The 19174-nt window shown below is 37.2% G+C and overlaps 1 protein-coding gene, 1 long non-coding RNA gene and 1 other non-coding gene across 3 annotated transcripts in view; 2 read left to right on the top strand and 1 right to left on the bottom strand.

Moving 5' to 3' along the window:
* Positions 1-19174, top strand: part of LOC138708137 (cytoplasmic dynein 2 intermediate chain 1) — a 58416-nt gene that overhangs the window by 21700 nt on the left and 17542 nt on the right. Inside the window, exons 3-12 of the mRNA XM_069838404.1 lie at positions 1-392; positions 3752-4020; positions 6923-7079; positions 8368-8508; positions 9509-9658; positions 9937-10047; positions 11226-11429; positions 12804-13071; positions 15928-16040; positions 16122-16255. Of these exons, the coding sequence (XP_069694505.1) occupies positions 1-392; positions 3752-4020; positions 6923-7079; positions 8368-8508; positions 9509-9658; positions 9937-10047; positions 11226-11429; positions 12804-13071; positions 15928-16040; positions 16122-16255 (1939 nt within the window). The remainder of the gene's footprint in view (positions 393-3751; positions 4021-6922; positions 7080-8367; positions 8509-9508; positions 9659-9936; positions 10048-11225; positions 11430-12803; positions 13072-15927; positions 16041-16121; positions 16256-19174) is intronic.
* The window catches only part of LOC138708196 (uncharacterized), a 26002-nt gene continuing 7119 nt past the window's right edge, over positions 292-19174 (bottom strand). The window contains exons 2-3 of the long non-coding RNA XR_011334629.1: positions 9804-9983; positions 292-420 (exon numbers count right to left, since the gene is read on the bottom strand). This is a non-coding gene — a long non-coding RNA (uncharacterized lncRNA). The remainder of the gene's footprint in view (positions 421-9803; positions 9984-19174) is intronic.
* Positions 15547-15618, top strand: TRNAY-GUA (transfer RNA tyrosine (anticodon GUA)). Its single transcript has one exon. It is a non-coding gene; the product is annotated as a tRNA-Tyr (tRNA).

Consider the following 19174-nt stretch of genomic DNA (forward strand, 5'->3'; position numbering starts at 1 on the left):
TTCCCGAAAGGCCGAAGATCAACAGCATCAACTCCAGAGGTGATACTAAAGCAACAACAAGCACACGCCAGGTGGCAGCTAGAAAAGAGGCCGAGAGACTACCGAACAAGATCAGACACCCAGACACCAGACGGCAGACACAGGAGAGGGGCAGGCAGCCCGAGAAGGTCGACGAGCCCAAGAGACTGGGCAGGGACCGCACGCGGACTCGAACCCTCAGCCCCCGAGAGGTGAAGGTGACGCGGAGTGACTCTGAGGTAGACAGGCCCAAACAGGAGCAGAGACAGCCGGTACAGGACGTGGTGGCTGTGGCTTCCACCTCACAGGCAAGCGGGGACCACCAGACGCAGCCGGAAGAGGATGCAGAGGATGACTATGAGGATGACTTCGAGGTAGGCCTTGCTGTGACGGGGATGAAACCTAAATACATAGAGAAAAGTGTTACAGTGAAGAGTTGTCAATCTTCGATGGGAAAGAATTTGTAATTATCAGTATAACATTTGACTAGGAAAATTTGTAATATTCATTTCAGTCTTTCATTTATAGTGTTCTGCCCAAGAACAGTCCTTCACTGCAAACCTAGCATTCTTCAGTATTCCTCTTTTCCACCTTCCTCTTCGTCTCTGCATATGATCCATGTATCTTAATGTAGTCTATCATCTGATATCTTCTTCTGTCTCGAACTTTTCTCTTGTTCACCATTTCTTCCAGTACATCCTTCAGTAGGTGTTTTCATAGTGCACAATGCTGATTTTAAGTATAAAAGGTGTTATTTTCAAATTTTTACATGTTACTCTACACGCTTTTAGGATTATATTGGTGGTTAGTTTGTTATATTAAAGGCTCCCCCAAACAGACGCGATACGGAATGTGTTACGATAGCGTTACGATTTTGCGATAAATGTTTTCATTGCGTTCAATGATTGTGTTCACACACACGCGATTATCGCAATATGCGTTATAATCGCAGCAAGTAGAACGCGACGATTTTGCGTTCTATTCTCCCGGAGATGTAGATCGCGAGAACGCCACGCGTTTATTTTGATGCTGGGTTGAAGTGTGTCATTTATGGATTCATCTTCAAAGGAAGAAGAACTTCTCTTTTTTGCATGAGAATCGTCGCAGGCAAAGCAGGTGCAGGTAAGTCCATGGTAGTCATGTATGGTTAAGATAAATAATATAAAAAGATATAAAGTGATGATTTAGCTTTTCTTTGCCAAGAACGTGAAATAAATAACAAGTACGCCTACCCGATTATAAACTTTATTTTTTTTTAATTTGCTCTTTTTGTTGCAGGAGGTTGTGGATTCACGAGTTAAATGCCACAAGGGAAGAAAAAGATTAATTTTATACCTTAGTTCAACAACTAACCTTAGCACTCTGCTAACCTTGAAGAGCCTACTAGTAAAGAATTTCAATGTTTAGAGTACCCATAAAATAACGAATTTTAATGTGAAGTAAATTCAGCAGTAATTTATTCTAAACATACCTACGTCTAATGATTTACTTACATAAGTGTATCTAGAGTGTGGTAAGATATTGAAAGTAATAAAACTCCGACAAACAAATTACATAACTTTTTGTTTCCACATACTTTATTAATTTTATATTTCTGCACAATTATTTATAATATTGTACAAGCATTTTGCAATTTGCACAAATATATATTTTTTTTCATTTGTGCATTTGTGCGACAGTTATTTATTTTCTAGCTTAAACCCCGCGTCAGTCTACAAGCCAGTATGACATCAAATTATAAATAAATAATTGCACTTATTGTTTACATCTAACTTTTTAGCTATCTCCTTCTATTTCTTCTCCTTTTCCATGCCACGGATTTTCCTTTACGAACTCAATAAAAAATTCCACGTTCGTTTACAAGTAATCCGAAATCGCAATCTGTGAGCACAAGTGATACACACCTGCTGAAGGTAACTGGTCTTTGCGCTGTGGCTGGAAAACTAAAATCCGCATATGTGGTCACCCATTACGATACTCTGATTGGCTGGGGACGTTAGAATATCGTATATCGCGGACGCGCCAGTTTGGGCACCTCTTCGCGATAGTGCGATATTGCGTTATCGCGAAATCGTAACGCTATCGTAACGCATTCCGTATCGCGTCTGTTTGGGAAGGCCTTAACGGCTATAATTGAGTTTTTAAAAAATTGTATTCTAATCAATCAATCAATCTTCTTAATGTATCCAGCTGTTTGCTGATAACATGAAGTCCACTATAGTCCACTGTAGTCTATTCAGTTGTTGTTTTTCACGAGAAATTAGGGGTATTTTGAATTGTATTTAAATGAAAGAAGAAGAAAAAAAAAAAAAACAAAAAAAAAATGTGTAATTCATGCACCTTTCTCTTGAAAACTGGTTAATGTATATAGCTAAAAATTTTTCATACATATTTGCAATATATGTATCTACGTTCACTAGCAAAATTATAGATCTAGCTCGATTTTATCAATTAAAAAAAAATAATATAGTTTTATAAAAATTCTACCGAAAAAAACCTGAAATTTTCAAGACAAAAATAAGTTATATCTAAATCTTGTAATACTTATTACATCAATGTAAAAAGTGCTACCATTAAGTCATCATATGATATACAGTGAGCGTGCAAAATTTCACCTCTGTAACACTAATAGTTCCTGAGATATAGGTGCATATATACATAAAAATGTTGTTTTAAGAAAACCAGTTTAAAAATTAACACCAATTTCTGACACTCTTACATATCTACACTAATTATAATGTTACCACTACTATTTAGGCCTACATCATTACTGTTAATTTACAGCACTATCATTACTGGTATTTACATCCTCTACAACGTTTTCACTTTCGCATTTCAGTGAAGGGGCGTGGCAATGCTGATTTTAATGAGACACCCGCTTCAATTAAAAACTGTTTTTTGTAGGTTAGACACATAGCAACATTATGTTGTTGTTGTTTTCTAATGCCCGGCGTTTGACAATAAAGTCATTTGACCTCTTGCACTCCAATATTTTTCAAAGATATTATCATGGCCAGCCACTGAAGCACAGATTTTGAGGTGTTCCGAATCCATTTCTTGGTTTGAGTTGCACAATGGGCAGTTAGGGGACTGATATATTCCAATTCTATGCAGGTGTTTAGCCAAACAGTCATGGCCTGTTGACAATCTAAATGCAGCTACAGACGATTTTCGTGGTAAATCGGGAATTGAGTGTAGATTTTGATGCAGAGAGTTCCATTTTTTCCCTTGAGAGTGTGTTATCAAATTTTGTTTGTTGAAGTCTAAGTATGTAGATTTAATAAATCTTTTCACAAAGTAATACGTAGATTTAGTAACAGGTGTGTAAGTAGCAGTGCTGCCCTTCTTTGCTAAAGCATCCGCATTCTCGTTTCCCAGGATTCCACAATGGGATGGTATCCATTGGAATACAATTCTTTTATTGAGTGGTATTAATTGAGAGAGCATTTTAGTTATTTCTGCTGTTTGAGATGAAGGTGTGTGTTTAGAGACTATTGATAGAATAGCTGCTTTGGAGTCTGACAATATAACTGCATTCCTAAATTTATTGATGTGACATAGAAGATTCCTGAGACTTTCACTTATTGCAGTGACAACATTATAAAACTATACATATTCTTGATCAGGAAGATTCAGAGAATTTATTTCCATTAAAAACAAAAAAATTCTATTTTTTTATGATTCTGAGTACCTTGTCCGCTTAAAATTCATGACATATTTTGATATTGTGCAGGATTACGAGTCAGACTTTGAAGAGGACGTGGATACTGATACATCTGATGAAGGTGCGGACATCAGAGATGACGGCATCACAAGTGACAGTGATGACACAGAGTCGGAGTCAGAATTGGTGGAGCTGACACCGCGCCAACCTGTCGTTGAGGAGGAGAAAAAGCTGGACTCTGGCAACTATGACTTGGCTGAGAGACGACGCAAGGGCAGGGAGCTGCAGGAGATCAAGATGGCACTCGACCGCGAGAACGAGGCGCTGTCTGCTAGAGAGTGAGCATCAAGTAGCCATGTTAGTGGTGCACTGAGTGTCTGTTCCAGGAATTGCTTGCTCCATAGTGCGTTTATAAATACAGGTCTCATGCAATTGACTTCCTGGACCTGGTATAGTACATTACCAATGACAACTGAAAGTTATTGTAAAGTATGGATTTATATATCTTTCTGTTCCACAGAATTATGTTCAACATCATACATTATAAATGTGTACAAGTTTTTTTTTCTTTTAAATTGCTAGTAAATTTATTGTTGCACTATCACCTTTACTTTTTAACTTTGCTATAGAGTATGTCATTAGGAAAGTCCAGGATAACAGAGAGGGTTTGGAATTGAACGGGTTACATCAGCTGCTTGTCTATGCGGATGATGTGAATATGTTAGGAGAAAATTCACAAACGATTAGGGAAAACACGGGAATTTTACTTGAAGTAAAGAGATAGGTTTGGAAGTAAATCCCGAAAAGACAAAGTATATGATTATGACTCGTGACGGAAATATTGTACGAAATAGAAATATAAAAATTGGAAATTTATCTGTTGAAAAGGTGGAGAAGTTCAGATATCTTGGAGAAATAGTAACAAATATAAATGACACTCGGGAGGAAATTAAACACAGAATAAATATGGGAAATGCCTGTTATTATTCGCTTGAGAAGCTTTTATCATCCAGTCTGCTGTCAAAAAATCTGAAAGTTAGAATTTATAAAACAGTTATATTACCGGTTGTTCTTTATGGTTGTGAAACTTGGAGAGAGGAACACAGATTAAGGGTGTTTGAGAATAAGGTGCTTAGGAAAATATTTGGGGCTAAGAGGGATGAAGTTACAGGAGAATGGAGAAAGTTACACAACACAGAACTGCACGCATTGTATTCTTCACCTGACATAATTAGGAACATTAAATCCAGACGTTTGAGATGGGCAGGGCATGTAGCACGTATGGGCGAATCCAGAAATGCATACAGAGTGTTAGTTGGGAGACCGGAGGGGAAAAGACCTTTAGGGAGGCCGAGACGTAGATGGGAAGATAATATTAAAATGGATTTGAGGGAGGTGGGATATGATGATAGAGACTGGATTAATCTTGCTCAGGATAGGGACCAATGGTGGGCTTATGTAAGGGCGGCAATGAACCTCCAGGTTTCTTAAAAGCCAGAAGTAAGTAAATTTATTGTTAGAAAAACACTTGTACTATATAAACAAGAATCATCGCTGAAGAAGTAAAACTCATACTATTGAAACACCTTTAATACACATTCAATAATGATAGATATAATTACAAGAAACAAAGTACTGTAAGTTTAAAACTTAAGATTAAATTAACTTAGAAATAATACAAATTTTATTTTTACAATTTAACTTATACAAATACCTAAATACACCTTAAGGTACTGATCTACCCTTGGGAGAAAAATTTGCAGTTTTTATTCAGATTTTAAAAACTCTTTTTTTCCTAATTACTTGACACATAATTAAGGATTTTCACACAAAATAAACCCCTCAAATATTTTTTTGGAGGGCAGAGGGGCAATTTTTTAAAGCGAAAACTGAAATTTGTTTGTTTTAGTCCTTGACCCACACACAGTTTTTATATTAGAACAAAATTTCTTTCACTGTCTTACTTCTAAAAGAACACAGAATAAGCTGTGAAAACAGTTTTTCTCTATCGTATCCCATTAAGGAATAATATCATTGTATTTTTTTTAAATTTCAAACATAATAATAAAAATTTAAAATCTAAGGGCCATATATTCATAGACATTCTTAGCGTGGGCTTCCAGTGGATGATCAGCGAACTAACGTTTTTCGTATTCATAAACCAGTGTTAGCGATATGATATGATATGAATCCTGTACAAGTAACTAGTTGATAGCCGGGGCTAGTTTCGCACGCTCATAGCGCGGGCTAGCGAAATGTCTATGCATAGCACCCTTAGAGTTTTAAATTAACTTACTTAAGCAGTACGACACTATTTGTAGTTTGGCACTTAGCTACATTAATTAGCTTCATTTTGGTGCAAGAATGATGAAAATATCTCAATTCTAAGTGCACTTTGTGTTAACATTAGTGCTGTAAAGTGCTGTAAAACTGAACATGGAGAAAAATCATCTACATCCTGAAGGTATGAAAAATTGGAAAACCAAACACATAGCTTCCTGACTGTATGAAAAATAAGTCAAACTCTACCGCCAAATTCGAATTGTTATTACATGAAAAATATATAAAATTGACAGAATGTGACGGATTGACATTTGCAGAACTGCACTTCCGGTTTAAAGAAAGGGTGTTTCCGGTCAATAAATACTCAGCTAATTAATTAACCAAACATCACAGGGACAAAACTGATATATTTTTTTGAAAACTAGAAAGTTCAAGCTTCAGATGACATAAAAATAAAATAAATCAAATTTGTTTTAAGGAAAATTAAAAATTAAGGATAGATGAGTACCTTAAAAAATACATATTCTTCAAAAATAATATTTCTAACGGTATTTTTTAATTTGCTGACACTAAAATTTTCCGAACTTGGATATTTTTCAAGTATCGGAAGTTTTGAAGAAAAAAACCCTACCCCACTAGGGACTAATCGGAAAGCTTCCAATCTGTAGCCATTAGCTCAACCAATTAAGCTACACAGCAGCCAAAATTTGCTTGTAACCAATATATTTTTAGCCATGTGAAGTGTGCTGGGGTTGAATGGTGGTCGAAACAATGTAAGCAATGGGTGGATTGTGTGCCAAGTTTCTTTTTCATCCACTATTACTTGCCTCTAAAACCTATACTTTCGTAATTTGTCCATCCCAAGTTGAACACGCTACTACTGAAAGGATCTATAAGATTTACAATTTATAAACAAGTAACTTACATAATTACAATTTTTTTTTTTTGTTCTCCCAGGAGAACTGACGCCCATCAATCAACGTCTCAAGTTCTACCAACTGACGAGGGTTTTGAAGAAGGAAAAGCTGACAATCCAAAGAAATTTTCAACAGTTGTCACTCATCTTAACTTCATCAATTTTGCCAATGCTCGAAAACGGAAACAAGAGAAAAAGGTGAGTCAGAAACTCATTTCAAATTTGTGGTCCACACTTTCATTCTCACCATTTCATATCGGTTTTCGATAAGATGATCTGACGATAATCTAGTGATGGTGAAATGAAAATGATAGCCGAAACTAGCACCATTACAGAACACTTGGGCATGTAACTGAATGCTCGAGATTGTGCGAATGTTAGTCATCTAGGAGAAATGTACTGGTACATGATTTGGCAAAAACGACTATTAGTAAAATTCAGTCGAATTTATTATTACGATTTTTATGTTTATTCATATTAAATAGTGAACTATAGTTAGTGGAAAGAATGATAGTCAAAGCTCAGTGTACATAAATTTATGAAAATAACTAAAAAATGATTGAACAATAACACAAAGCTAGAAAAAAATTACGTAAAAGTCCAATATATATCTGTGGCCAGGAGAAAAAAGGTCTTAAGTCAATTTTTTGTGAAAATGAGATTTTTATATATTCTGAAAGTGGAAACAATTCTCTACAATCTGGTAAATCGGTTAAAGTCAAATAAGACACCTGACTGGATTTATAGAGCGTTACCAAATGTCCTAAGTACTTTTGAATCGAGCACACACAGAATAAAGGACGTAAGAATATTTAATACTTTCTTCCTCACAAAACATCACATGTTTACTTTCCATGCTTCCCTATTAAAAAGGTCTAACTTGTATTTTAGCCATTTTATCACATACTGATGCCCTTTCCTTTTAAAACTTTAAGCACCAGGTAAACAGTCCTATAATTGTTTAAGACCCATTTTGCATTCCTAATAATTTACAGTTCTCATTTATTTTGACATGAAAAAGGGCTTAAGTGCAGCTATTTTTGGAAATAATCAAGAAAATTGTTAAATGAGCAACATTACCTATTTTAGAAGAAATATAAACAAATAATGTCCAGGAAAAACCACTTAATTAAAAAAAAATCTATATTTGACACCAATTTCAATCTTTCTACTGCTCTCTGAAAAGTATAAAATTTTTACTTAAGACCTTTTTCCTTCCGCCCAGAGGTATATTTCTATGACTATGATATATTAAACAGAATTTATGTATATACGAGCATTACCAGTGATATGCCAACAAAGTGATGGATGACTGTAAACACTACTGGTAGTTATCAATAAAAAAACTATTCATAAATTAGTACATTTAAGAAGTGATTTTATTAAATTTCTATCCAAACTCAATGTGGATTAATTTTTTTTATCTCTGATTTAAAAAAAATTACCCATCCTTATAATTTTGCTTATCTTTCTTTTTCATTATCAGGCTACTGCAAATGCCCGCAAGAGGGGAGAAGAACTTCTCGACATGATTCAGCTCGACTCTGTGGGCTTCACGCTATTTGAACTTGCTCCGATTCCATACGAAGTGTACATGAAGAGCTATGGCAGATCCAACACTTTACAGGTAGTTATTGCTTTAAAATGTTATAGACAAAAGCCTGTGGCTTATTTAAACATAGATTTGCTTTATTTACACAACTAAAGTTACTTCTTAAGAATTACATCCTTCATGCTTTCTGCTACAGTTCATGAGTTTCTGGGTTCGATTCCCAGTTGGAGTACGGGAATTTTTCCGGAAAGGAAATTGTTCCTGTTTTCGTTCATGATCTGGAATTTAAGTTAAGTTTATATTCAATTAATATCACTCAATAAAAGAATTGTATTCCAATGGATACCATCCCATTGTGGAATCCTGGGAAACGAGAATGCGGATGCTTTAGCAAAGAAGGGCAGCACTGCTACTTACAGACCTGTTACTAAATCTACGTATTACTCTGTGAAAAGATTTATTAAATCTACATACTTAGACTTCAACAAACAAAATTTGATAACACAAACGGGAAAAAATGGAACTCTCTGCATCATAATCCACAGTTAATTCCCGATTTACCACGAAAATTGTCTGTAGCAGCATTTAGATTGGCAACAGGCCATGATTGTTTGGCCAAACACCTGCATAGAATTGGAATATATCAGTCCCCTAACTGCCCATTGTGCAACTCAAACCAAGAAATGGATTCGGAACACCTCAAAATCTGTGCTTCAGTGGCTGACCATGAAAAATATTGGAGTGCAGGAGATCAAATGACTTTATTGCCAAACGCCTGGCATTAGAAAACAACAACAACAGATTCAAGACCTCTCCTGGCAACACAATCATAATATGCGATCATTGTAGTAACATAACTCTGCCTTCCAGGTACCCCAACCTCAGAAATGCATTACAAGTAAGTCACTGCCAGAAGAGAAGACCAGAAATGTTGGAAAATAAGCTGGTGGCATTAGTTAAAAAAAGTTGATAGCTATATCATTATTGTGGATAATTCTAGAATGCCAAGATAATTCCTTTTGTTGAAATTTATATAAATCAGTAGTTCTGTAGATTTTACAATCGTATGTTGCAGGCTCATGTTCAGACTAATGAAGATGACCTTTCTCAAGAAGTGCAGACAGATGAAATACACTACAAGAGCAAGTGGACGCAGAAACCCGTATCTTTCCGCACCAAGAACGAAGACAGCGAAGCGCTGGATGAAGTCATGATATTTTCACAGGTCATATATTCTTTTTTTACACATTAGGCCCGTCATTTCTCCAGACACACCTCAGCCAGCATCCAGCTCTTATAGTGTTTATAGAAATCTAAATTACAAGGAAATTAGTACAAAAATTAATTTACTCAAAAATAACTGTACTTACACCTCTGAAGACTTCAGAAATTCGTTTCGTCCCCTCATATCCTTAGATTTCTGTCTCTTTCAGTATCTTGAAAGTATCACGTGATTCTCATTATGATTCTGAATCCTGAAGTTCACTTTCATGTCTTCTGCAGGATCACCTCGGAGTTGGCGGGGACTCTATGGAAGAGAACCCTGATTCCTGGAAAGAGAGGATCAAAGTGGACACTGTGAGACTCAACCAGTTTCTATCATCTGCAGGACAGGTGTGGACTAGTTATATGAAGACTAATTATACTCCATTAATTATTGTGTCAGCTTTTTATAGTTAGTGGCTAGAATACTGAACTTATAATCCTGTGGATCATTATTGACTACTGCCTGGATAGCAGCTTTGGAATCATTAAAAATAACAGCTGTGAAGAATATTCTATGAAGTTGTTAAGAACAGTGTAATTTATTTACTTACTCATGGCTTTTATAGAACCCGGAAGTTCATTGCCGCTCTCACATAAGTCCGCCATCAGATGCTATCCTGAGCAAGATTAATCCAGTCCCTACCATCATATCCTAACTCCCTCAAATCCATTTTAATATTATCCTTCCATCTACGTCTCGGCCTCCCCAAAGGTATTTTTCCCTCAGGTCTCCCAACTAACACACTATATGTATTTCTGGATTCGCCCATACGTGCTACATGCCCTGCCCATCTCAAACGTCTGGATTTAATGTTCCTAATTATGTCAGGTGAAGAATACAATGCGTGCAGTTCTGCGTTGTGTAACTTTCTCCATTCTCCTATAACTTCATTTCTCATAACCCCAAATATTTTCGTAAGCACCTTATTCTCGAACACCCTTAACCTCTGTTCCTCTCTCAAAGTGAGAGGCCAAGTTTCACAATCATACAGAACAACCGGTAATATAACTGTTTTATAAATTCCAACTTTCAGCTTTTTTTGACAGCAGACTCGATGACAAAAGCTTCTCAACCGAATAATAGCAGGCATGTCCCATATTTATTCTGCATTTAATTTTCTCTCGAGTATCATTTATATTTGTTACTGTTGCTCCAAGTTATTTAAATTTTTCCACCTTTTCAAAGGATATATTTCCGATTTTTATACTTCCATTTCGTACTATATTCTGGTCACGAGACATAGTCTATATAAAAAATAAAAGGAATAGATTTGTAACTTTACCAAGAATTAAAGAAAAAACGTGAAATTTGTTTTTTGCCTGTATTCCAAGGTTGATAAAATGGACTTATCATACAGTATCTCTGATGTACAGATTTATGCTCAGTGAAATGTAGTCTAAATAATCTAGATGTATGATGTGGGAAGTGAAGCTTTAGCAGTCTGTCTAACACTGACGAAATATAATAAAGATATACTGTTGGTCTCCTTTATCTGCGGACTGTGTCAATCAGTAATTGTTTTCAGGTCATATCCGTGCTGCTAGAAGAAGGTGAAATATTGAGTGCCAACAAGCTTACTAGAAACATGATGGACATCCCATTCAGCGATGGCTACATTTCTCTTGGGGTAGAAAATGTTCCATTCTTGGCTGGCAGACCAATCACAATGCTCCGCTTCCCCCACCACCACTCCAACCTGCTGCTCACAGTTCATAAAAACGTGGAATTCGTAAGTACAAGATTGCAGTGACCACAATCCTTCCTTGGTACTTATGGTAACATAGGTCTGTTTCTTTATAATGTCTCGTTATTTTCTGTGAATAGTTATCTAACATTTCCGTGCACTCAGTATTTTAAAATTACCCTCAAGAGATTACTGCGTTTGTAAGTTCGTACTCAGTAGCCAGCACAGTTCTGTTTGAAATTTTTAATAAAAAATATGTTAAAATTTAAAACCCTACTGAGTCTACTAACAGCAGCAAAAGTTCTGTACCACTGAACTTGTCCATACCTGTGGAGTAACAGTCAGCGCGTCTGGCCGCGAAACCAGGTGGCCTGGGTTCGAATCCCGGTCGGGGCAGGTTACCTGGTTGAGGTTTTTTCCGGGGTTTTCCCTCAACCCAATACGAGCAAATGCTGGGTAACTTTCGGTGCTGGACCCTGGACTCATTTCACCGGCATTATCACCTTCATTTCATTCAGACGCTAAATAACCTAGATGTTGATACAGCATCGTAAAATAACCCAATAAAAAAAAACACTGATCTTGGCTATCCAAGTGAGTAACCTCCTATAAGAACTGTCTCGTGAGCTATGGATAATACATTAACATGATTTGGTTCTTAAAGGAAGACATGGCTGAAATTTTGGTCATTTTTCGAGAAAGAAATCCATGTTCGCTTTTTTTTTTTTTTTTTTTTTTTTTTTTTTTTTTTTTTTTTTTTTTTTTGCAAAAAAGTCAGTGACCTTTCACTTATATGTTGGCCATATTTTATCAACAGTAGGTCCTAATCTCACTAGAGGTTTTGATTTATCTAGAGAAAATCAAAACTCGAGTGGGATTTAGTTGACTGTTACATAATTAAAAGAAAGTATATGAAGATTAGAAGAAATAAAGTACTCTAATACAATAAAATATTAATTGACTTATTGATTAGAAGAAATAAAGTACTCTAATACAATAAAATATTAATTGACTTATTGAAATTCTATTTCTCTGATGTTAACTTCACCAATACATTAAAACAGGGCTGCCATTTTCAATTGACTATCTATGTGGGAAACAAATGACGATCGTAAAGCATGTTTTATACTACTGTAAAGAATTTGCAGTTTGAAATGTTGGAAAACAAAGAAACAAATGTTACGGGAGTAATAAAAACAAACACATATTAGGGAAGTGATAAAATTGTAGTGATAAACAGCCATGATTTGTTGAAAGACATCCTTTCGTACCGTTATATTTGTCAAAAGTAGTATGACGTAATGAAAGTGTAATAGTCAACATAATCGTCCTCAAAATTAATGCTTTAGTTATATTTCACATTTACAGGTAGGTTTTCGTGACACACCTGTTGTAACTAACCTTGCTGTGTTGCAATAGGAGGACAGACAGACAGACGACATCACGCTGTGCCGCAGCATGACAGCCATATGGAGCATCCTGGAGCCGTCCTCCCCCCAGAAGATACTTGTTGCACCGCAAGAGATCAGCACCTGCTGCTTCGACCCAACCAGAGGCAGCCTGGTATTCGCCGGACTGGTAGACGGGGCGGTGTGTGTCTGGGACCTGAGAGAGGGCCTGCACTGTCATCAGAAAGTTGAAATTGAGCAGCAGGAGTGGGTGTTGAGGTCGCCCACCTACAACACCGGTGAGGATCGCCATAGGCTCTCAATGTACTTCAACCGCAGTTAATAACTCAAAACTCTAACTGTAGCTACTATGGCATTGTTTCCGTACTAGGTTTCATAGTCATGTTGTTTTATTAGCAGGGCTGTAAAGCAGAATATTTTTAGTTAAAAACAATTACAGTCGACTCCCAATAATTCATGTGTGGTTAATTCGCGATCCTCTCTTTTTTTTGGGGGGGGGAGGGGGGGCGAAGTAATGTCATTTTCGTTTTTACTCGATTTACGTTCTCTCCTGCCTCTTGAACTTCTCTCCTCTCCCTTCCCACTCCAACATCTTTCGACTGTGTTGCCAACAGCAGCATAATTATGCTAAGCATAGCAGAATTTCATTGCAGAATGTTCAATGTACAGACCCAGAAATAGAATTTGGACCACCTGAATTTTCCAAGTTCCAGTTATAACATACTGCGCATGCTCAGTGGCTATTGATCATCTACAGCATGTTATAACTGGAACTTGGAAAATTCTTCTGCTTCTTATTCTTCTTCCAATCCCTGATGCTGTTAGGCGTTGGGTTCACCTCTCTCCATCCATCTCTTCCAAATCTCTCTATTTTACACATTTTCTTTATTTCAACCATTGTCTTTCCACGATGTTGTGCTATTTTCTCTATAGTATTTTCCCACTTAAATCTTGGTCTACCTCTTCCTATCCTCCCTTCCACTCGCATCTCCATTACCTGTTTAACTTTCTTTTCCTCTGTCTTTCTATACACATGTGCGAACCACTTTAGTTGCTTTTCTTCTATATTCTCTATTATGAATTCTTCAGTTTTACCTCTTCTCTTACTTTTTCGTTTCTTATTCGATCCCTTGTAGTTTTTCCTATCGTTCTCTGGAGATACTTCATTTCCATAGCCGTTATCTTGCTTTTGTATTTGTCAGTTAGTGGTACACTTCCTGTTCCATATTGTAGCATTGGTTTTATTATTGAGTTATATATTTGCATTTTGGTCTTGGTATTGATCTCTTTTTTTCCAACTACCGTGTTGCTTATTTGGTAATAAGTTGTTTTTGCATTTTTAATTCTATTTAGTATCTCTTGTCCTGTTCTTGCATCACTGCTGATAATAGTACCTAAATACTTATAACTTTCTACTCTTTCCAGTATCTGATCGTTGCATACTTACTTACTTACAAATGGCTTTTAAGGAACCCGAAGGTTCACTGCCGCCCTCACATAAGCCCGCCAGCGGTCCCTATCCTGTGCAAGATGAATCCAGTCTCTATCATCATACCCCACCTCCCTCAAATCCATTTTAATATTATCCTCCCATCTACGTCTCGGCCTCCCTAAAGATCTTTTTCCCTCCGGTCTCCCAACTAACACTCTATATGCATTTCTGGATTCGCCCATACGTGCTACATGCCCTGCCCATCTCAAACGTCTGGATTTAATGTTCCTAATTATGTCAGGTGAAGAATACAATGCGTGCAGTTCTGTGTTGTGTAACTTTCTCCATTCTCCTGTAACTTCATCCCGCTTAGCCCCAAATATTTTCCTGAGCACCTTATTCTCAAACACCCTGAACCTATGTTCCTCTCTCAGAGTGAGAGTCCAAGTTTCACAACCATACAGAAGAACCGGTAATGTGCATATAATATTTAAGTCTTCATTATGTTTATTTCTTTTAGATATCCACAGGGTCTTACTCTTATTAATATTAATCAGCAGGTGGCTCAAATTTTGTTTCTGGGTCTGTACACATACTTTGGGATTATAAATTTGAGGCATTATTTACAAAGTAATATTAAATTTTAGTCCCCTAACTGCCCATTGTGCAACTCAAACCAAGAAATGGATTCGGAACACCTCAAAATCTGTGCTTCAGTGGCTGGTCATGATAATATCTTTGAAAAATATTGGAGTGCAAGAGGTCAAATGACTTTATTGTCAAACGCCTGGCATTAGAAAACAACAACAACATATTAAATTTTATAAATGGTAAAAAAAAATTGTGTATATATATTTTGATGTACCGAAGTACATATGATATTTCCGTGCAGATATTCTGCGTCATCATATGATGAAAGAGTAATGGAACGGAGAAAAATTCTCTCCGGCGCCGGGATTTGAACCCGGGTTTTCAGCTCTACGTGCTGATGCTTTATCCACTAAGCCACGCCGGATACAACCCCGACGCCGGTTAGAATTGTCTCAGATTAAGCTCCATCTCTTGGGTTCCCTCTAGTGGCCGCCCTCTGCACTACGTCATAGATGTCTATGAACGCAGGACCGAAGTCCATACATGTGTTGAGGTGTACTCAAGTGAGTGACTGGTTGGCCGGGATCCGACGGTATAGGCGCTGTCTTAAATCACAAAGTGATTTATTACGCATATCATATATATTTTGATGTACCGAAGTACATATGATATTTCCATGCAGATATTCTGCGTCATCATATGATGAAAGAGTAATGGAACGGAGAAAAATTCCGGCGTGGCTTAGTGGATAAAGCATCAGCATGTAGAGCTGAAAACCCGGGTTCAAATCCCGGCGCCGGAGAGAATTTTTCTCCATTCCATTACTCTTTCATCAAAATTGTGTATGCTTTGAGACTTGAAGAATCCAGAAATGGAAAAATAAGTACATGATGGCATTAAAAAAACAGACTTCTTGGAGCACTCTATGAAAAACATAGTTTTTTGAAAATGTTCAAAACATTCCCCTTTTTACCTCGTATAACTTTTATGTACCTATAGACTTTCTTCATAAAATTAAAAATAGGAAAGCTATGAATAGTGTTCCATACTTTTTACTCATCTGGTATACTGCTACTATTGCTAAATGTTAAAGACAATAATTTACTTTCAGCTGAGATTTTCAAAGATAATGGACATTTAGGACGGATTGTTGGGCTACAACCCTTAGTTGGATCTGAGGAGGAGTCTGAGATCTCCGAAAAAACAGAGCTATCACCCACGCAGGTAAGTACGTACAATTTGTGAGTTAACTTGTACAAGTATCTCACAAGCAAAGTGCAGTTCTGAATGCTTGTTGTGTCTCAGGTCTGCAGCCTGGACGAGAGTGGGAGGATCATCATCTGGACAGTGATCCAGAGCCACTTGCAGAGCCAGGACCTCGGGCTGGCCCACTGGGGCAGAGTCCGCCTGGTGCTCAGCTCCACACTGTCTGCATCTGTGTAAGTGCAAGGCAGCAGTGCTTACTTACTTACTTACTTACTTAATGGCTTTTAAGGAACCCGCAGGTTCATTGCCGCCCTCACATAAGCCAGCCATTGGTCCCTATCCTGAGCAAGATTAATCCAGTCTCTATCATCATATCCCACCTCCCTCAAATCCATTTTAATATTTTCCTCCCATCTACGTCTCGGCCTCCCTAAAGGTCTTTTCCCCTCCGGCCTCCCAACTAACACTATATGCATTTCTGGATTCGCCCATACGTGCTACATGCCCTGCCCATCTGAAACGTCTGGATTTAATGTTCCTAATTATGTCAGGTGAAGAATACAATGCGTGCAGTTCTGTGTTGTGTAACTTTCTCCATTCTCCTGTAACTTTATCCCTCTTAGCCCCAAATATTTTCCTGAGCACCTTATTCTCAAACACTCTTAACCTATGTTCCTCTCTCAAAGTGAGAGTCCAAGTTTCACAACCATAAAGAACAACCGGTAATATAACTGTTTTATAAATTCTAACTTTCAGATTTTCTGACAGCAGACTGGATGATAGAAGCTTCTCAGCCGAATAATAACAGGCATTTCCCATATTTATTCTGTGTTTAATTTCTTCCCGAGTGGGCAGCAGCGCTATGAAAACTAAATAGAATTTCAGCAATTCTATTGTCCGTACTAATATTTGATTTGCTTATGTCATAAAAGAAAGAACTCGCGATCCTCTCCTGAAAGTTCGCGTGAACCATTTACATAGGCAACTTGAGATAACAGGACAAACAGAACCTTGTGTGAGTCGTATGCAAACTGATCAGTAAAGTGATAAGAATAGGGTGGGCTCTGTACTTCAAATCTTAAAAAAGTGTTGAGTGCCATTCTGACATGTGAGTAAAACAAAGATGCTAGGTATGTCGAGAATCTTGGTTCCGTTGTTTAAAAGCAAACCCTTTTTTTTATTAAATGACAGGTCAAATTTCCACATAATCACGTTGATTTTGTAAATTCCTCCTGGACAGTAATTTAACCCTTGAAAATGAGGACATCTCTGGGAAAATGAGGATGTGTGGTAATATAGAAGAGAGGGCCTGATGACCTTAACTACAACAGAATAATAATAATAATAATAATAATAATAATAATAATAATAATAATAATAGTTACCGTAAACTGGGGTAAAGAGGATCACATGTGGTAAAGTGGATCATATGTGTATTGCCTAGATAAGGCAGCGCCACATGGATCACACATGAAAAGAAAACCTTTCTTCTATAAGTGCCACTAAAAATAGTTTTCTTTGCATGTGTGATCCATGTGGCGCTGACTTATCTAACAATACACATATGATCCACTTTACCACATGTGATCCTCTTTACCCCAGTTTACGGTACTTTAAAGAACCCGGAGGTTCATTGCCGCCCTTACATAAGCCCGCCATCGGTTCCTATCCTGAGCAAGATTAATCCAGTTCCTACCATCATATCCCACCTCCCTCAAATCCATTTTTATATTATCCTCCCATCTACGTCTCTGCCTCTTCAAAGGCTTTTTCCCCTCAGGTTTCCCAACTAACACTCTATATCCATTTCTAGATTCGTCCATACATGCTACATGCCTTGACCATCACAAATGTTTGGATTCAATGTTCCTATTATGTTACGTGAAGAATGCAAAACATGCAGTTCTGTGTTGTGTAACTTTCTTTATTCTCTTGTAACTTCGTCCCTCTGTTCCTCACAGTGAGAGTCCAAGTTTCACAACAGGAAACAGGAAAACCAGTAATATGAATAGAATAAATAATAATCATCATCGTCGTCATCAGTGTTTTTCTTCTAGAGAAAAAAGTAATGGAACTCTATACAGAATATATTATAGGAGACAAGGAAATGATGGCTGTCCAGTGCACGGAAATCTTGTCGTTTTTAACCTCCTTTCCGCGCATCTTTAAAACTTTCAATGCTTAAGAAGTGTTTTAAGAGAAAACATAATTATTAACACATTTTATGCTCGACCATGCCGAAATGTAGTAATTATACACCTGGTAGCAGACCTTTAATGCATGTCATTAAAGTACACCTACTCATTAAAGGTCAGGTCTTTCAGCCAATGACGACTCAGGTTACAACTGTTCGGCCAATGACAGGTCAGCTTTCTACCGTTATAAAACCGCAAGTATCGATTATTCTCGGATATGCAATCGAAAGAGAATTAGCGAAAAGTCACGGAGGCTGGAAATCCAATACTGTCGCAGAAGGTTATGTTCTGTTACTATAATAATTAGCGTTAATTGTAAATAATATTCAAATAAATTCAATTTGTCATCTCGTTTTTCAATGTCTAATTTAATTTCAATGTTATCTCTGTAGGTTCTTATGGCCTAGCAAGGTCAATGTGGACATCTGTTCCTCGGAAAAAATCAATACTTTCGCGTCTGCGCACATCTCACAACATACGGGACATTGGTCAAGTCAGATACAAAGAAAATTAATAATATCAAGTTAGAATTATGGCCGAGCATAAAAAGTCGTATGAAACTCGCCTATAATGGTAATTAAGAAGCTCGTATGAAAATCGCTTGTGCTCGTTTCATAAATATCCATACTCGCTTCTTAATTACCTTCATTATAGGCTCGTTGCATAATGTACTATTTTGGTTCTATAATAAAAGTACAACATGTTACGCCAGAAAAAAACCTCGATCTTCTTCTTCTTCTTCTTCTTCTTCTTCTTCATCATCATCATCATCTCGAGGAGAACTAGTGGATCAAGAAGCACTGAGTCCACACCTGTGGAGTAACGGTCAGCATGTCTGGCTGCGAAACCAGATGGCCCAGGTTCGAATCCCGGTCGGACAAGTTACCTCGTTGAGGTTTTTTCCAGGGTTTCGGTGCTGGACCCCGGACTCATTTCACCGGCATTATCACCTTCATT

The sequence above is a fragment of the Periplaneta americana genome, chromosome 1 (assembly GCF_040183065.1).
Source record: "Periplaneta americana isolate PAMFEO1 chromosome 1, P.americana_PAMFEO1_priV1, whole genome shotgun sequence".
Taxonomy (NCBI): Eukaryota; Metazoa; Arthropoda; class Insecta; order Blattodea; family Blattidae; genus Periplaneta; species Periplaneta americana.